Here is an 18,427-nt window from a genome sequence, read left to right as displayed (position 1 = left end):
TTCATGCGGAACAATTAGCTTTCCAAGCTCTTTTTTGCTTCTCCCACCTGCCCTTAATAGAATAATTTGTCCATCATAAGTGACATGAAATGTCACCTTTAACACCCATAAGTTGTATGGAGACCTAGCAGGCAGCTGGTAGACATAGCTTATTTACAAATATTAGTTTGAACTTGTAAATGCATGACCACATAAATCTTAATCCATTTAGGGTGTACGCCCTTTGTTCCCTCAATTGTATATTCAGTTGGGAATTGAATGGAGCTGAGAGAGAGTGTGAATTGCATGAGTCCTTTGTTGTTGCCAGCATATTAGTGCTTTGCCTTTTGTTCTTGTTGTTCATGAGATTTCTCCACATTACACAGTAGGGAAGGTTAATCAACATTTTGCCTAAGTAATATTAATGAAACTTGCCTACTTACACTTGAGGGAAGAATCAGAATATTACATTGCTCTTTGAAATGTTAATGTACCTTTTAGGAAATTATGTCTGCCTTCTAAATCATCTTAGTGTTAAATTATTAAAGGATGGCATTAAAGAAATATTGCACTGATGCACATTGTTAAATACCTTAAAAGATAAAAGAATTATAAAGTTTAAAAGAAGGACCTTTTGAAAGATGATAAAATTTATCTTCAAATTAACCATTTTTAAATGTTTGGTTAAAATATTGAGAAAATTTACAATTGTTTTGTGTGCTTTCACAAAACAAGAGATTTAATGTTAATGATTTCTAAGTTTCAACCACGAATTTGAACTATATTCTGCTCTGGTCTTGAAGGATTTATTTAACCTTGCTGTATCTGTGCACTAAAGCATCACCTAGTTTATTAGGAACAAAAAAAAAGCTGAGAGGAATGTATTATTTTTGTACTTTTTACTTATTTGAGTCTTAAGATTAGATAGTCTTCATTGAGGTTCTATTCTCCAAGCACAAAAACGACCACTATCTAAACCTTCTATCACTCTATGGCATTTCAAAGGGAAGGGCTATCATAAAGACTATGTATGGCTGCCAAGGTAAGATATGGGAAATAGCAATTCTCAATGTGCAAACTGTGACAGACGTGTGTCCTGTCAACATCATTCACGGTCCTTCAGGAAGGATGCTCAGGAAATGAGTTGACAGGACTCTAAGTGGTCTAACTTGTTTTCCCTTTAACAGTCTCTTTTGATGTCAATCAGTATGTTGATAGGCCCTAAATAAATTGTGAGGTAACCAAGGGGGAAATTAGGAACAGAATTTCTTCAAGAATTCTCCCACATGGTGACCACTATTTGCTAAGAATTCCTAATACTTACTGGGCAAATAATTCATTTTCTATTTCACCATAGAAGATTTAGTAATGACTTTTGTATTATTGTGGGACTGATTTGTCCTCTTGCACAATGTTTTTTAGCAGTACTGCTACTTGGATATAGGCATCAAAAAAGTAGAAAATAAGGGTTACATTTCAAGATAATTTTTTTCACTTTTTGACATCTCTAAGAATACAGCATACAATTGCTGATGCATCATAATTTAAGTGGCTTTTTTGGTGGGGGCTGGGGGGAGATGAGGTCTCTCTCTGTTGCCCAGGCTGGAGTGGTACAGTGGCATGATCTTGGCTCACTGCACCCTCCACCTCCCGGGTTCAAGTGATTCTCCTGCCTCAGCCTACCAAGTAGCTGGGATTACAGGCATGCACCACCACGCACAGCTAATTTTTGTATTTTTAGTGGAGATAGGGTTTCTCCATGTTGACAAAGCTGGTTTTGAACTTCTGGCCTCAAGTAATCCACCCACCTTGGCCTCCCAAAGTGCTGGGATTACAGGTGTAAGCCACCATGCCCGGCCAAGTGGCTTTTTCTTAGAAATAAGTAAAATAAATAGAATGACTAAGTGCCTTAAAATTGATGATTTACATTCAATAAAATATGGTAATAGCAAACTTGAATTTAGAGTTTTTGTATTGTGTTTGTGTTGTAGTTACCCCATTACCTCAATATAGAAAACAAAATAATTGCCAAATGTTAGTGTTAATGAGCCCAATATTAAAGAGTTCACAATGTATCTAGGAAATGGAACCTTATGTCTAGAAATTAATAAATAATAGTTAAATGAAACAACAATGATATAGGCATTACTACAACCCTACTTGCCAAGTTATTTTTTTCCACATTATTGCTCCTTAGAAAAGTGAAAACAACATACAACTAATAAATGACTACTTAAAATACTACCAAATGACTTTAAGGCAAAGAAAAAGGATGCTTTGAACAGGGAATGTATGATCTATATATTTCAGAGGCTGAGTTTGTGTGTCCGTTTTGAGTTCTCCAAATTACTGAAGATTCAAACTAAAATAGCACCAAGGGTATTATATCTATGCTAGGCAGAATACATGATCTAGCCATACCTCTATTATGACTTTACACTGCTTTTACCATGCACACTTTATGTTGTGGGAGATAAGGGAAGAGTAATTTATATTTAATGTTGTTAATCAAACATATATTTAGCTAGATTTGTTTTGCTGCTTTTTCCCTATTTGCAAAAACAAAAAAAAATCGTTTTTATCTAAAAGCAACTAAGTATATTGTAAGCCTCTTCATTCACTAGATGAGCTTACAGTTTGCTCGATGCTCTAGGAGCTTATGTTTTTAGCTTAATCATTGATTTTTTTCCTTAATATATCATGGATAGCAAACTGATCTTTATTAACCTGTGTATGATAAAGGTTGTAGACAAAGCCAATACCTACATAATATCAATACCAATCAAGTTAAGTGATATGATCAGTTTAGTAGAGAATCAAACAAACTGGCAGTTGTCAAATAGAGTCTCTCATTAGTAGACTGTTTAAAATATATAAATTAGTGATAAACAGTAAAAATAAATAATATCACAAGTATCAAGAATGGAAGACTATTATATAGATGAATTAAATATCATTTAGTACCTTTTCCTTTGATATTCAACATAATCATACAAACACCAAGAAGTACTAATTCTTAAACCTCAGTTTAGTGTCTACTGAAGCACAACTACATACCTTCAAATTTGAGACTTTTGCTTTGCAAAGAGTACAATTAAGCTGTCGCTCACATTCTAAACCTATTTTAAATGTGGGAAGGTAGAGGGCAGTTGTTTATATCCCCAAAATGAGTTGTCTGGAAGTTTTCTGTGATCAGAAATTATAAAGATTTTCTTTCACTACAACTGTAATCACTCAAGTATGTAACAGAAGTACTTTCTGATTATTAAGGAAATATATATATATATATTTTTTTTTTACTGTGCCCCTTGGCTATAAGAGGATAGACAAATGATAGATATGCAGACCTTACCACAAGGAGAATTTCTGCTATTTCTATAAACTAGTAACTCTTAGTTCATAAAACAAGTTTATTAAGAAAAAAAAAAACATGCAACTGCTAATGTCAGCTGACATTTCTCAAAGTAGGCCAGAGTAGAAGAGAGATTACTTCTAGCTAAAGTGAAGCAAATTAAATTTTAAGAAGTTGAATATATTCATTCTCACTTTCATCATATTGCCCACCATCAAGGTGATTATAATATGTATACTGCTTCTTACAAACTCAAAGTAGTTAAAAGCAACTTTTTCCAACTTGTATATTCATAATATCGACAAAAATTATTCAGATATTAAAATTGAATGCTATTTTTAATGTATTTTATAAATAATGTACCTTTAATCATGGGAGAACATTTCAAGAGTTTTAAAGGGTTTTTTTGTTTGTTTGTTTGTTTGTTTGTTTGGTAATATGGAACATAAAGTACATTTTGGCTAACTTCATTGGCCCTGATTACCCAAAAGCAATTTCTTTAAAAAGCAACAAGTATGGTTATTTTTAATCCCACAACACCGTAAGATTCCATCATTAAAATATATTTTAATATGAATGTAATTATCCATACACAATATGTCAAGCTATTTAAATCAAGTAGTTAAAAGGGGTTCTTACTGCAAAATCTTCTCTCCACTGGTGAGCTGCTTGAACTTTCTCCGCTTCCAATGCCAGGCGCTGAAAAACAAACAATAAATCTTAGAATTCAAATGAACACATAATATGGAATTGTTATATAAAATGCTTGGGCTTTCTAATCAATTTTGAGGACAAAAAAAGCAGAAGATGATCCTTATTTATGATTCATAAATTCTAAATCATTTAGTAATCTAACCTACTAAAGTTGATGTATGTGTATTTACTCTTCAGCAATATAATATACTATTCTTGAATACCATTAAGTTTGTTACCTCTGCCATCATCAGCTATAGTGTCCTCTATGAGTGCTTTCTTTCAATGACTAATACTTCAGTTTTTAGAAAAACACTTAAGTATACTAATTTTCATAGAATCTTATTTTTAGTAAATACCTTCGGAGCATACATTTCTCTTAAAAAATGACATTGAGAGATTAATATGCACTAAACAATATACTAGGCACCTTCTTAAATGCATATTGAGTTTTTACCAAAAGCCACAAAAGCTGAAATAACTTCCCCTTTGATGAAGTACATCTTTAGTAGTTCTTTCAGCGATAATCTTTGATAGAGGATTTGTGCATCTTAAAATTGCTTTATTTCACCTTCAATCGCGTGTGCTAAAGTAGTTAAGAATTATAAGCCAATTTATTTTCCTACAGCACTTTCGAAATGCTATTCCATTAAGTTCAGTGGGAGACGACATTGCTAGTGTCAGCCTGCCAATCACTTTTTATAAACTTTTTTTCCCCATTCCGGTAGCTTTTAGACTTTTCTCTTTGTATTTTTCAACTTCACTATGATGTTCTCCATGTGATAGGCTTTCATAAGACAGTGACATTTAATGGTTAGGAACACAGAGTTGGGGACCCGACTGCCTAGATTTGAATATCAGCCCTTGCAAACTACTAGCTGTGCAACCTTGGGAAAAGTTAAGACTCTTCTCCCATTCTCTCATGTGAGTAATGTGAAAGCCTGCCTCATGGCTTATTGGAAGGACTAAATGAGTTACAAAGTGCTTAGAACAGTGCCTGGCACAAAGTAAACAATATATATGTCAACTATCAACTTCAAAGAGTAATGGTTCTGTTTTCTCCCTGGATCCCCTAGATAAAATAGTGCAGTGTTGAGTTTATTTGTGGTTTGCCTTATGCAGCTAGAAGATAGTGATAAAACTGAGCAAACAGAAAAGTAAATATAATAAATATACTAAACTCACTTATTAAGGTGTAGAAATTATCAGGTTAGGTTTAAAAAATTACAAATCTCAGAGTCATTTATTGATTCATGCTGTTTGTGATCTATGAACTATTCCTTAGCATAAGTTCTTCCTGTGGAGGTCCAGTCTACACTGGATAAACATCCTTCTAGACCAGTTTTTATATTAATGTATTGGCTTCTATCCCTGTGATTTATTATAATCTATTTATTTTTCTAAGCTGTTGCATAGGTTTTATCAGTGACTCTATAATATTGCCTAGTGGGAGATCTCAATTTAAGAGTCCCAAAGCTAAATTTAAGTGAAAATCTATCATAGTGTGCCAAAAGGACAATGGTTTTGTTTTTCACTACTAGGTAGAAATGGAGTATATAAGAAGCTAGGAAATGTTAGAAATTGTACCACATAGAGTAACCAAAAGGCGGCTCCCCTCTCCCTACAAAAACAAAAAACTAAACAGCAAAGCCAAAAGACAAGCATATACATTTCAGGAACACTGCATCATAATACTTTTAGAAACTCAACTTCCAATGAAAAATGAAGCAAAACATGAATAAAATGGCAAAAGGAATGGAAATGGAAGCAACTCTTCTATTGAAACACTTCAGTATGGGAAGATAAGGAAAGAGAAGATAGAATGAGAAAATAAGCATGAAGGCTTTTTCTTTTTTTCTTTGTTTTGATATAGGGTCTCACTCTGTCTCCCAGCCTAGAGTACGGTGGTGCAATCATAGCTCCCTGCAGCCTTGACCTCCTGGGCTCAAGTGATCCTCCCACTTCAGCCTCCTAAGTAGCTGGGACTACAGGTTTGCATCAAGAAACCTGGCTTTTTTTTTTTTTGGTAAAGATGGGGTCTCAAACTCCTAGCCTCAAATTATTCTATCTCAGCTTCCCAAAGTGCTGGTATTACAGGCATGAGCCATCCTGCCCAGCCAAAGACATGCCCTCGACAAAATTTGCAATGTAAATCTTCCCCCATTTGAAAAAAAAAAAAAAGCAGTATAATAATAGTAACTAAACTTTTACATGTATGGGCAAAAAAAAAATTCTGGAACTTAAAATTCTGCATAAAATACTAAACCTTTTTAGATTAAGAAACATTAGAATTCTAAAATGTCTTTGTGTCTTAGAGAAGAATATTAAGATTTTTCTTCAGAATACACAGGAGGATGCTGTTTCAGCAAACAAAACACACTAGTGAGCATTCACCCACAGGGCTATGCAGTTTCCAAGGTACCAGCTGTAACTCTACCAGATCTTTCCTCCTTGGGAGTGCATGAGAAAGTGCAATTCAACTGATCTGACCCAGAATCACGTGGCTTATGGCATGAACATAATCCACGTTTAGTAAGTTATAGTGACAGTAATCATCACAGTTAACATTTCCAGAGAAACAGAATAACAGTGGCAACAAACTATAACACAATTCCCTAGGAGGAAGATAGTCCAAATCAGCTTTATTCATATGTATTTTGAACACTAATTTTATAAAGTAAATGCCCTGTATTGCAAGACTCTGAAAAAGTTTTTAGAAAAATAAAGGCATGAAGTTATGTATACCAAAGAAGTTATGTATTTTAAAAGGCTGGTCTGAAGCTTGAAAGTTGCTAAATTTCATATCCCCAGGTTGGAATTTTAGAAACACATAATCATGAAAACTCTACTCCTGTTAATTTCTTTGTTCATGAAGAAATTAATAAATATTTTTACCTAGCAAATTTCATGACAAAGCATATAATACTAAACTTTAGATACTTAGTCTATCTCGGGACTAGAGTCAACAGTCACTGGGTGGTGCTATTTCTTGCAGCAAAAAACCAGCCGGTCATTACTTACAGAAAACCGACATGTCTTCTAGACACTTTAAGCCTTTAATTCACTTCTGTTTTGGTCAAGTGACATTTTATTTTTAAAGTTAATGAGCTACCATTAAATGGCACCAGTGAATTGTGTTAAGGCTGTCAAAGGCCAGGCACATGGCTCATGCCTGTAATCCCAATACTTTGGGAAGGGGAAGTGGGGAAAATCTCTTGAGGCCAGGAGTTCAAGACCAGCCTGGGCAGCATAGTGAGATCCTGTCTCTAAAAAAATAACACAATTAGCCAGGCATGGTGGCTCATGCCTATCATCCCAGCTACTCAGGGGGCTGAGGCAGGAGGGTCACTTGGATCCAGGAGTTCAAAGTTACAGTGATCTATGATGGTACCACTGCACTGCAGCCTGAGCTATAGTGCAAGACCCTGTCTCAAAAAAAAAAAAAAAAAAAGAAAAGAGAGAGACACAAAATACCCAGTAAAATATGAGTATCTGCTCAATAGAACATCCCTGTTTCCATAGTTGGCTATGTAAGTATATCCTGTAACAATAACTTACTTCAGAAAAAAAAAAAAAAACCAAAACATTTTTCTGATTTATGGCACAGCACAATATAGTATCAGACCTTAAAACCAGACTGAGCACCACACAGAAATAAAAAACCTGGATTACAATGAATACCTATGAGAAAAATTTGAAGCTTAATTCTGCTAATATTATGATATTCAGCAAGGTTTATTAAATGGCTTTATTGTAAATGAGATACCATATGTATATAGGAAAATCCTTTGGATATCAAACAAGTATTTATAAAAAGTAATAGACGTGTTAAGAATGTATACATCCCTACCTACTTATTGGTTTGAACATTTAAAATAGAAAATCACTATAAAGGTTTTAAGGACTTACAACTATAACAAAATAGGCTTGACCCCAGACTTTCTGACTGCAAAGCTTATGCTCCTTCCACAAGACCATTCTTTAGATTCCCATAAAACTCATCACAGTATATATGAAGACAGAGTAATATCAAAACCAAAACACTAGAATTCAATTTTAGGTTAATAAAAAAATCCCCAGCAAAGTTTTAGAAATTACTAAAAAATGAAAAACAAAGCCAGCAGCAACAACAAAAATCATATTTTAGTTGGGAACCATCTTTACAGGTCTTGTCCTCAAATCCTGGGAGATTATTGCTAATCAGTAAAAACGCTTTTGCTATGCAGTGGTCTGCAGGGAGAAGGATAGAGAATGAAGAGGTTTTATCAGATCACAGAAAGATCAGCTCCCTTGAAGGTCTATTCATTCTCAACCTTTACTTTTTGTCATATCTTCATCTTTTCCATTAGCATTGAATTCTGTCAGGTGATATAAACTTCTATAAAAGCAGTATTATACAGTATATAAAGATATAATTCTACTATCCTAATCAATATCCACATATACTTTTCCAAAAAAAAAAAGACTATTTTCCAAACATGTAGGTAACTTGCTTCCTAGATTGCAAATTTATTGCAAGTTAAAGATAAAATTTGCTTTCTGAAATTATGAGAAATTTTCTTTTGATAGCTTTAAAAAAAAAAAATCATCAGGGATCAGGTAGCAGTTCAGTTACACTCCCATAATGTTGGTACTCTTGTTTATATACAAAGATTTGACTTACAGACACCATTTAAACAAATATCACTAAATTTCAAAACAATTTCTTCAGCTAATGTAAGTCAAGATTTTCCTTTTTAATAAAAGGTAATAGAGATCTACAACAGCTAATCCAAATAAAATATGCATGTGTTATGTGATTAATCTTCAAACAGTTAACACCCAATAAAGATTAGCAAATTCTTATATTATACCTATGTTGACAATTCAATTATCACTCTAGGAGTTTCACCTACTATCTTCATGGAACGGTTCTTAGCATATCAAAAGGATCAGGATAATCATTTGAATTTTCTAACAATACCTACTGAAAATAGCAGACTTAGGTGAATAAACAGACTTCAATGTTCGAAAGAAAAGCCTACAGATACAATCAATTACTTTGGATCTATGGTACAATGAACATGCACTGGTAAATCAGACAGATCTGGTTTCCAATTCTGGTGCTGCTTTTCACTAACAACAAAATTTTAGGTAATAAAGCTAACAATTTTGCATCTAGGATTTTCTTAACCTTACATTTTCTACTTGGCATTCTACATATCTAGCATAATACAAACTCAGTAAAGTTTTGCTTCCATTTGAACCTGACAAACATGAACCCGTAGAATAGGCTATGTCAGAACTATAATCACCAATGACCTCTTCAACATGTAAATATGAGCGAAATAAATGAAAAAAATCTTAGTAGTCCTTAAGTTTTCACTGTATTTTACCCTGCAGGAAAGCTCTGGTCTATAAAACCATAGGGTAACCAAAAGCATATGCAATTCAGGGAATACAACAGTTCAGTTCAGTAAAATAAGTTCAATTTTATTTTATTTTTACCACAAACAGAATAAGAAAGCAGAGAAGATCATTGTGTTCTGCCTGTGACACCTTATTTTTTCTGAAGGGCGGGGAAGGGTATAGGCAAGGTGTGACATTTCTTCAGCATTTCTTATGCTTATAGGAAGTCTTGAAGACCTCAACAGACATAACAGCATAATACTTCCATGAATATTGAGTATAATATTCCAACTCAAAGGTAAAATGTTCTTTTACCAATAACCTTAACCAGATAATGGGAAACAATGCAGTTGAAATTCATATAAACATGTATGTTCAGCAGAATTCTACCAAAGGCTTCTAACAATTTGTTATATCCTAGTGAACAAGGATTTTACTAGGAAAATCTTAATGTGCAGAGAAATTGCTCTGTATGTTTAAATCACATGTGCTGTACTTACAGATTGTTAAAAATGTTTCTATAAAGAAATATTATTAGTACTCTGAAAAGGTTCTGTTAGCTAAAGAAGCCAGGCTGGAAACTGGGATTTGAGGATTAAAAGTTATAAAATGTAAACAGACTAACCAGGATGAGTTAACTTTGGTACATTTTAACATTTGATAATTCTAGCAACTAGATAAATACCCTGACTAGGGGGAAAAGTTATTTCTAGGACAAGAAGCCTAGTGTGTTTGCTTCTATTCAATAAACATTTACTAAGGCTCGTTATATGCAAGTTCACAGAATAAAAAATATAAGACATAGTTTTATCAACTATGCTTCTAAAGGGACCTTATATTCATATACCATACACATCATATACACTCACACATAATATCATGTGGTCAGTGTTTTACAGATGCTTTCTCAATAGTTAAACTATACATGCTTTATTCATTTTACTTTATTTCAGTGGCCTCTGCCACATGGAGAATACATTTTTAAAGTACTGCTTCTATCACGATGCAAATATCTCAAAGAACAGGAAGGATCCTAAAAATAGTGTCATTAGCCAATGACAAGATTTAGCTACAGGTCTCTTTTTTTTTTTTTTTTTTTTTTGGCGGGGGGCTGGGGGGTGGGCTGGAGGGTATTGGGGAAGCTAAAAATACTGAAAAGCACAGAAACAGTCTCGAGCCTACCACCCCAGAATTCACCTTGATCTTTATATTTGCTTTATAACTTTATGTAAGAAAAAAAAGTATTACAAATCACCTTGAAGTTCACCTTATTCACCTCTTCTGACCAATTTCCCTACACAGAGCAATCACCATAATAAATTGTTCTATAACCTTAGGCATTGGTTGGAAGTGTATTTTTAAAAAATATGTAAATATCATCTGATATTGGTATTGTTGATTCTCCTTGCTAATAGGCTACATGCAAAGAGAAATTCCACAAGTTTCATGAGGAATGATTTATCTAAGAAGAAACCCATCACCTTTTCAAGGTTTGGATTGAACAAACAAATTACAATCAATGGTGTATGAGAAATTATTTGCTGAAGGTTTTGGAAAGTTAAGATAATATCTGGAGGAGGACAAAACCCCTCAGGGAAACTAAGCTGGAGCCATTTCTAAGATTTTTTTCAGCATCAAAATTTTATACATCAATTGCATATTTACTAACAGAATGTAGAATAGGTATTATTTCTTAATACAAACCTACCTATTCCTTCACTCCATCAAGAGACCATCAATCTTTCTTCACAGGCACTCATGCAATTTGAAAGATTCTAAATCATAACTTAAGCAAGACAACTTAACCAAAGACATGTTGATCCCCTCTCATTATTGTGCTATAGGTTAGCAAGCCCACCCTTATAAAGATGACTAAACACTGTTTATATGTTTTACTTATGCTTGCCTAAAAAATTTTTGCAGCCACATTACAGATAAATCTTATAATGTACAAGGTATAATGTAAGTATACAGATTAACTCTTTTGGATAGCTATCATTTTCTTACAACTGATTTCATGCCAGATTATGGGAAATAAAAATCTCATAATACAAATACAATTTCTCTTTCTAGCCTAAGCTTTAAGGGAGTGTAATATATGCAAAACGTGTAAATAAAACTTGCAGAAATAAAGCCAGTCATCATTTATTTTTCGATCTGTGGCCAAGTGAAAAATAAAACTTTCGCCTCATAGCTTCTGGAGTGTGTCCTATAGATTTCAACCTGATCTGCCATATTCATGAAATACTTCAAAATTAACCACAAAGCTTCAAATCTAATCTTCAGAGATGTAATTAGTTCCAAATAAATTGGAAGACCCTTGAAATACAGAAGGCAGGGTAAGGGAGATATCATCTGGCGAGAACAAAATTCCTTTTAGCAGTATGAAAATAAATAATACACAACAATTATCATACCTTCTTTTGGGTCTACAGCGCAAAATAAAAGGTTGTCCAAATGAATATAATTTGCAGCTCTATGTTTTGCCACCTGCAATGAATTACGTGTTGAACTTGTTGAACACACCTGGACCTCATGAAAACTCCTCCAATCCCACCATCATCCAAAGATTCTGATTCTATAGCTGGTGTCATTCCTGAAAATCTACATGTTTAATATATTACACCTTTTCCATAGATAAACCTTGAAAACACTCTTCTAGAGGGTAATATTTTGGAGCTATTAGACATATGGATTGAGTTACTTTTTAAGAAGCACTGTTCTAAATAGCAATATAATTATCCTAAGACAACAAAACAGTCCATGCCCTTCACTAGTTCTATAACCTTATGCTATCATGGCCCATCATGCTATACTCAATTCGCTCTCCCTCTAAATCACTAAATGTGGGTTCATCCAGTGCAGGAAGCAGTTCTTTCACATCTGCGCACCTCCAGTATCTTATACAACGTGCAGAACAGTGTAGGCATTCAGTAAGTGTGTATGGAAATGTGGAAACAATCATTTCCAAGCGTTTTCAAGGTTGTATCAACATTTATAACTAGGTTCACCAAGTCATCGTCATTCAGTATTATAATACTTTGACATTCTGTGACTTTCTGGCCACAAAAGCTGTCCTCCTACATGTCAAGCATACATCACCACCTAATTCTTAAAAACTGCTAGATTAACTCAACACTACCTGTCACTTAAAAAGTAGTAGAATATGGCTAGGCAAGTGGCAAGGATACACCCTAATCCATGTAATTCCACTCTGGGGTCTTAGAATTTTAGATACTAAAATTCTAAGACCTTATTCAGTTACCTTATTCTCTACATGTTGACTGCTGCAGATTCAAAAACCCAGGAAGGAATCAGTGTGGAGAAGGGAGAGAAAATGGACTGTGGAGAGGAAAAAAACAAACAGAAAAGAGGACCATTCCTAATACTATAGTCCTGCTGATAATCTAGTCTAAAATCCCACAAAATTAAGTCACAACATCAAACTATTTACATTAGGAGATCATCCACTCAGAGAATGCAAATATCTCTTCAGCTTGAGAACTGCATTCTGGTATGTCACACTAATTCCAAAGGCCTTCGACCACTTTGCATAGCAACCAAATTGCCTACAAATAAACACCAACCTAAGTTGCCCTAAATTGGTTGTTTTATGTCCCATGTGACCGCTCCTTTACATATCTAGCAATTATTTTTTACTACCATGAATAACTAAGGAAGCATAATATAGTAAAAACAGCTCTGCCACTTATGACCAGCAGCATATTAACAACTTTTACCACAATTTCTCAACTATAAAATGAGAATTTTAGTAGTGCATACATCATTTTGTATTATAAGGGGTAAGTATGATATGTGCTTAGTATTCAATAAACAGAAGCTATTATATATTAAAAACTAAGGTAGAGAAGTTAGACTCGTCATAAAGTCAATAAACTGACTTCTTAAAATTATTATCACCAAAAAATATTACATACACCTGAGAGAAAAAAAAAAGCCATCTTAAGTTCTTTCCATAATAAAGTTATTGGAAAGGGCATACCTTCGCTGAGACTAGAAACTTCAGAATTGTTTTGACCATATTAGTCCTCTGAATTAGTCCCAATTTCAATCACCACATTGAGAGAAATTTCTCCTTGGGTCCCTCATGTTTCTGCATGTCACATGAACAGAGGCAAAGAGAGACTAGTTTTTCAAGAATGCATAGCAAACAGCCTTGGAATATAGAGATATTGTCTCCCTCCAGAGCCAGGGCAGATTTGTTTGTTGCCCCAAAAAATAAAAGTGATCCTCTGCGGCAAGTGCGGTGTCCTGGCAGACCCCTTTAAATGACTGGGGTTTCCCAAGCTCAGGGTTCATCAGCTGTAACACATACCATTGCATACACCATAGGCCCTTGGGCCATTCAGCAGCAACCTCACTGGGTTTGAGAGTCCAGAGATACTGATGCGAACACAAAGCTCACGCTACCTACTGTGCCATGAGGCATAAGGTCCACTGTGTCTGAATCAGGGAGTCTCCTGCATCTGTGAAATTGTGGTCGGCTAGCTTGTTAGCTTGCAATTAGGGCAAAATCTCAGACCCTTTACATTTCTTGACACCCATGTTGTGATTTTTGTTGTTACAGTTTCTTTCTAATTTGGTCTTGAAAACTCTCGAGAGTGGCCAGAAAGCAAGAAAGCCACCCTCTAGGAGAGCCCTGATGAGGGGCTGGGTTGTGAGGAGGAATTAGTCCTATGGGATGGGTAAGACACAAAGTGGAGGTGAAACTGAAATGCATAAAACAGAAGAAATGCATTACTTACAGATCCCAGAGAGGTTGCGGGTGTCAACAGGAGGCCAGTGGGAAGTCTTGAGGTGACAGGGAGCTCAGCCAGCAGGTGGCAGGTGGGGGGAAGAGGGACAGAGAGAAATAGAGACAGAGATAGGCAGAGACAGTGAGGAGGGACCATGCCTTTCTTAAGGTGCTCAGCCTTTCTCGCAGGTGTTGCAGATTGGCTAGTTTGACGAAAACATGCCAGAAGGGGGAACTTAATTTATGTAACTCTGGTGTTGACCATTAGGTTTATCATGGTCAGCAGCTGTGGGGCATGTCGGATTTTTTTTTTTTTTTTTTTTTTTTTTTTTTTTTTTTTTTTTTGAGTCAGTGAGATGAGAAACAAGAAGGTCATATCAAAAACGACTACGAGGGGAAGAGAAGTTTTAACCAGGCCGAAAGTAATGGGGTATTACTGGGTTTGAAACAACTTATGTGAGGCCTAGAAATGGATGTCAAGGCAGTAACTATGTTAAACAAATTTATGACACACCATGTCTGGCTGAGCCAGCTTGTCAAAATGTTCACTGATCCATCTCTCTGGCTTCAGACTCTCACTGTCATTTAACTAGTGTCATCTTTATTTTGTCTTCAGCAGTTCTTTAGTGACTCTGCATTTTGGACCTTAAGAGTCACGATGTCTTTAGAACAGTACTTCTCAAAGTGTGCCCAGACCCGCTGGGGCAGCATCACCTGCATCTTGTTAGACATGCAAATTCTCAAATCTCTCCCTAGGTCTACTGAATGAGAAACTACTGGAGTGGGCCCTGTGAATCTATGGGTTAACAAACATCCAGTTTATTCTAATGTGCATTGAAGTTTGAGAAGCACTGCTCTAAGAGAAAACTTCACAGCATTGTTCAAGGAAAAGTTTTAGATTATCTTAAAAAAGCAAGCTCTCATATCTGAGGGAAATAACAACTACAACGTACGTGTTCTAAAGCTCTTTTGAAAAAATAAACCTTGTAAATGAAACAGAAGTCACTGGAATGATACGCATTCAGAAATTTAATTGTAACTTATTCTTTTAGTGATTATTGTAATTTGATGAACTTTGTCTCTGAGCCAATTAACTTTAATGTGAAAACAGTAAAATTAAAAGGAAAAATGATATTTGCTTTTTAGACAAAATATGTAAAGTGACAGCATAATATATTATTACAATCAAATGTATATTGGAAATGTTATTAAATCCTCAATAAAATGTCCTAAAATTTATTAATTTGCGTTAACAAAATTTCATTTTGTAATTGTCTAAAATTATCTTTTCTAATTTTTTTCTTTGAAATGTACTGTGTATAGTCTTTATAATTCTCCTTCCCCTTCCTTCTTTCCTTTCTTTCTAGGATGTAGGATGCTCAAACTTGCTTGTCCTTGTGAGCCCATTACTCACAATTTGCAGGAATTTGTGTAGGCTTCAGGATTTCATTTTATTTTAGTATTCTGGTTGCCAAATGCATTAAAGTTTATAAAAGGTAGAAGGAAGAAAACTGCTATACTCATAAGAAAATGATCAAATCTCTGTAGGAATTAGGTAAAAGAATTAAACTACACAACCACTTTAAAAAGGAAAAAGATATGGAAAGGCCCCATCTCACTATCAGATTGTTGCATATAAGGTTCTGTCTTTACAAAAGTCTAGAAATATATCAAAGTTCATGTGGGTCTCATTATTCTACCAAAATAACAAAAACAAAATGTAACTGGACATGATCTAAATCGACATAATGAACAAAAAACTGTAAAATGTAGTATAATAGGGTAAGAAGTACCTTTGAAAATTATTTTTGGTACTTTTTTCTGCGTTTTTTTTTAATTTTAAGAAGGAATAAAAGGTAAATCTAAAAATCAACTCTTCAAATAATTTAATCGGAGATAAGAATACAAAAATTTAATATACATCTGACAAAAGAACATACTTTACAAATCTTTTCATTCACATATACATGCATAAGCTTGCATATGCATATATGAAATGAGATGAATAAAAATTGATTGCCCAGGCACGGTGGGTCCCACCTGTAATCCCAGCACTTTGGGAGGATGAGGAGGGTGGATCACGAAGTCAGGGGTTCGAGACCCGTCTGGCCAACATAGTGAAACCCCGTCTCTACTAAAAATACAGAAAATTAGCCGGGTGCGGTGGTGTGCTCCTGTAATCCCAGCTACTCAGAAGGCTGAGGCAGGAGAATCACGTGAACCTGGGAGGCGGAAGATGCAGTAAGCGGAGATTGCACCATTGCACTCCAGCCCGGGCAGTAGTGTGAGACTCCATCTTAAAAAAAAAAAAAAAGTGATGCGCAGGAAGGGTAGATAAAATCAACAAAACTTATTTTGATCTCCATAGTGAAAACTAACTTAAAAGGTTTATTTTATCAGTAAGGACCGTCACTTTTCTCATATATTTTTCAACATTTTATAATCCCTAAAGTGTTTATCATTATATTGACCTTGTCATAATCCAAGAGTTTTAAAACAGCCTGAATGATTAACTTTCCAAATCACCTGGCAGAGAGATATCCATTATCTTACATTGCCCCCAAACTGGTCTTAAATAGGTATTTAAGATGGGCAGACACCACACATAAATTTAAAGAACTAGAAAATGCAGTACTGTCCCAATAATACATGGTTAACTAAAAATATCATCAAGTGTTCACTTCAGTTATTCTGAATATAATTCTCAAGTTGGTTTTTATTTGTAATTAAAATTTTGTACAATTAAGAATATAAGAAACCATAAAACACATACTGACTTTGAAAATATGAGCAGAGGAGAGTTTTTAAAATTTCTCTGAACTTCTGGTTCTTCTTCTATAAAATGGAGAGAAATACCAATTTCACAGAATTTTTTAGGAATTTTTATAAAAAATTGAGGAAAACATTGCAAAAAGAAGAGATTTTTGTAAAACAGAGTAGCGACATCTTATTCAACATTAGCTATTATGAATGAAGAAGGAGGAAAAGGAGGACAGGGTTCTTTTATTTTATGGAAGATCTAATCAAATAGGTATGTATGACTGTGGTCAGTGTACGTTACGCTCCCAAGATTGTGTCAGATTCTATCTGGTGAACCACTTCCAGTCCTTTTAATTTTACAATAATGATTTGTCATCTCCAGCTCTGCTCCTCCCACCACCCACACTCTGACTCTTCTTATATCAAAGGGGATTCATTTCCAGTTATCTCAGGCTATTCTTTGACTGGTGGTAAACTATTTATCATTCCTGACTTGTTATATTAATTTCCTTTTACCTTTAAATAATTTACCTTTGAGTTTAATTAACTTGCACAGGCTGCCAATTCAGTGAGTAGGATGGTTTAAAAAAAAAAAAAATGAAAAGTGTGATCTTAGATGGTAGGCAAATTTTCTGTTTTGCTAACGTTGCTATGGAAACATCGCTTTCCTCTTTTTTTTTTTTTTTTTTTTTGTTAATACATGGAGGGGGATGAATGTATCACATTCTGTGGCAAAGTGTGTACTATACGCCCCTCTCACTTTGTAATCTTTCCTCCTAGGAGTTGGAAAATTACTATGATGTGTAACTCAATCAATCAAATTCGTAAAATATAAATTTACTTGGTTTCTTAAATGGCAGAAACATCATCCACTAATAATCTGAAAAAAATATGCCACCTCTGTTTTCCCCTTTTTCTAGAGAACATGATTTTTTTAATGCTGTAAAATATTCAGTAGCTCTTTAGTTTTTATTTTAATTTGAGTAATACTACTATTATTTCTCTTGTTCTTAAGTGAGTTTTAATGATTTCAGTAAAAGCTCCAGTAACTGACATTATCAAAGATTCTTTCAATAATTCTCATACTATTATCCTGTAATTTTCCACTCACGTTTTTTAGATATAAAACTTCTAAGCAGTGACAAATTTTAAGCTCTCGGGTCTCAAGTACAAAGTTCAAGAAGGCTTCTTCTTTTCCTTTTTAAGAAAAATTAAAATTACATTCATTATACAGTATACATCATGTTATTAAGAATAATGATGGTTAAAATGTGTATGTTTTACAGTTTATGAAATTTCTTTTACATATGGTATCTCAGTTGAACATCATAATGAGAAATAAAGAAGGGCTGATATATTTTCACTACTTACTCTTTACCAAGCACTTTACAGAAATTATCTATATTTCCTACAAACTTAGTACATACTCCCATTTAGTTCCATTTTACAGAGGAGTAAACAGATGTTATCGAGCTTGAGCTCCCTTAAGTCGCCAGCTA

The 18,427-nt window shown here is 34.4% G+C and overlaps 1 protein-coding gene across 8 annotated transcripts in view; it reads right to left on the bottom strand.

Annotated features, from left to right (window-relative positions):
- The window catches only part of CACNA2D1 (calcium voltage-gated channel auxiliary subunit alpha2delta 1), a 494,639-nt gene that overhangs the window by 219,565 nt on the left and 256,647 nt on the right, over positions 1-18,427 (bottom strand). For all 8 annotated transcript variants that reach the window (XM_055347564.2, XM_055347566.2, XM_055347565.2 and 5 more), the window contains exon 4: positions 3,971-4,030. In XM_055347564.2, coding sequence (XP_055203539.1) covers positions 3,971-4,030 — 60 coding nt within the window. The remainder of the gene's footprint in view (positions 1-3,970; positions 4,031-18,427) is intronic.

The sequence above is a fragment of the Gorilla gorilla genome, chromosome 6 (genome assembly GCF_029281585.2).
Source record: "Gorilla gorilla gorilla isolate KB3781 chromosome 6, NHGRI_mGorGor1-v2.1_pri, whole genome shotgun sequence".
NCBI lineage: Eukaryota > Metazoa > Chordata > Mammalia > Primates > Hominidae > Gorilla > Gorilla gorilla.
Note: the sequence above shows the minus strand (reverse complement) of the source record. Positions and strands in the feature narration are given on the sequence as shown.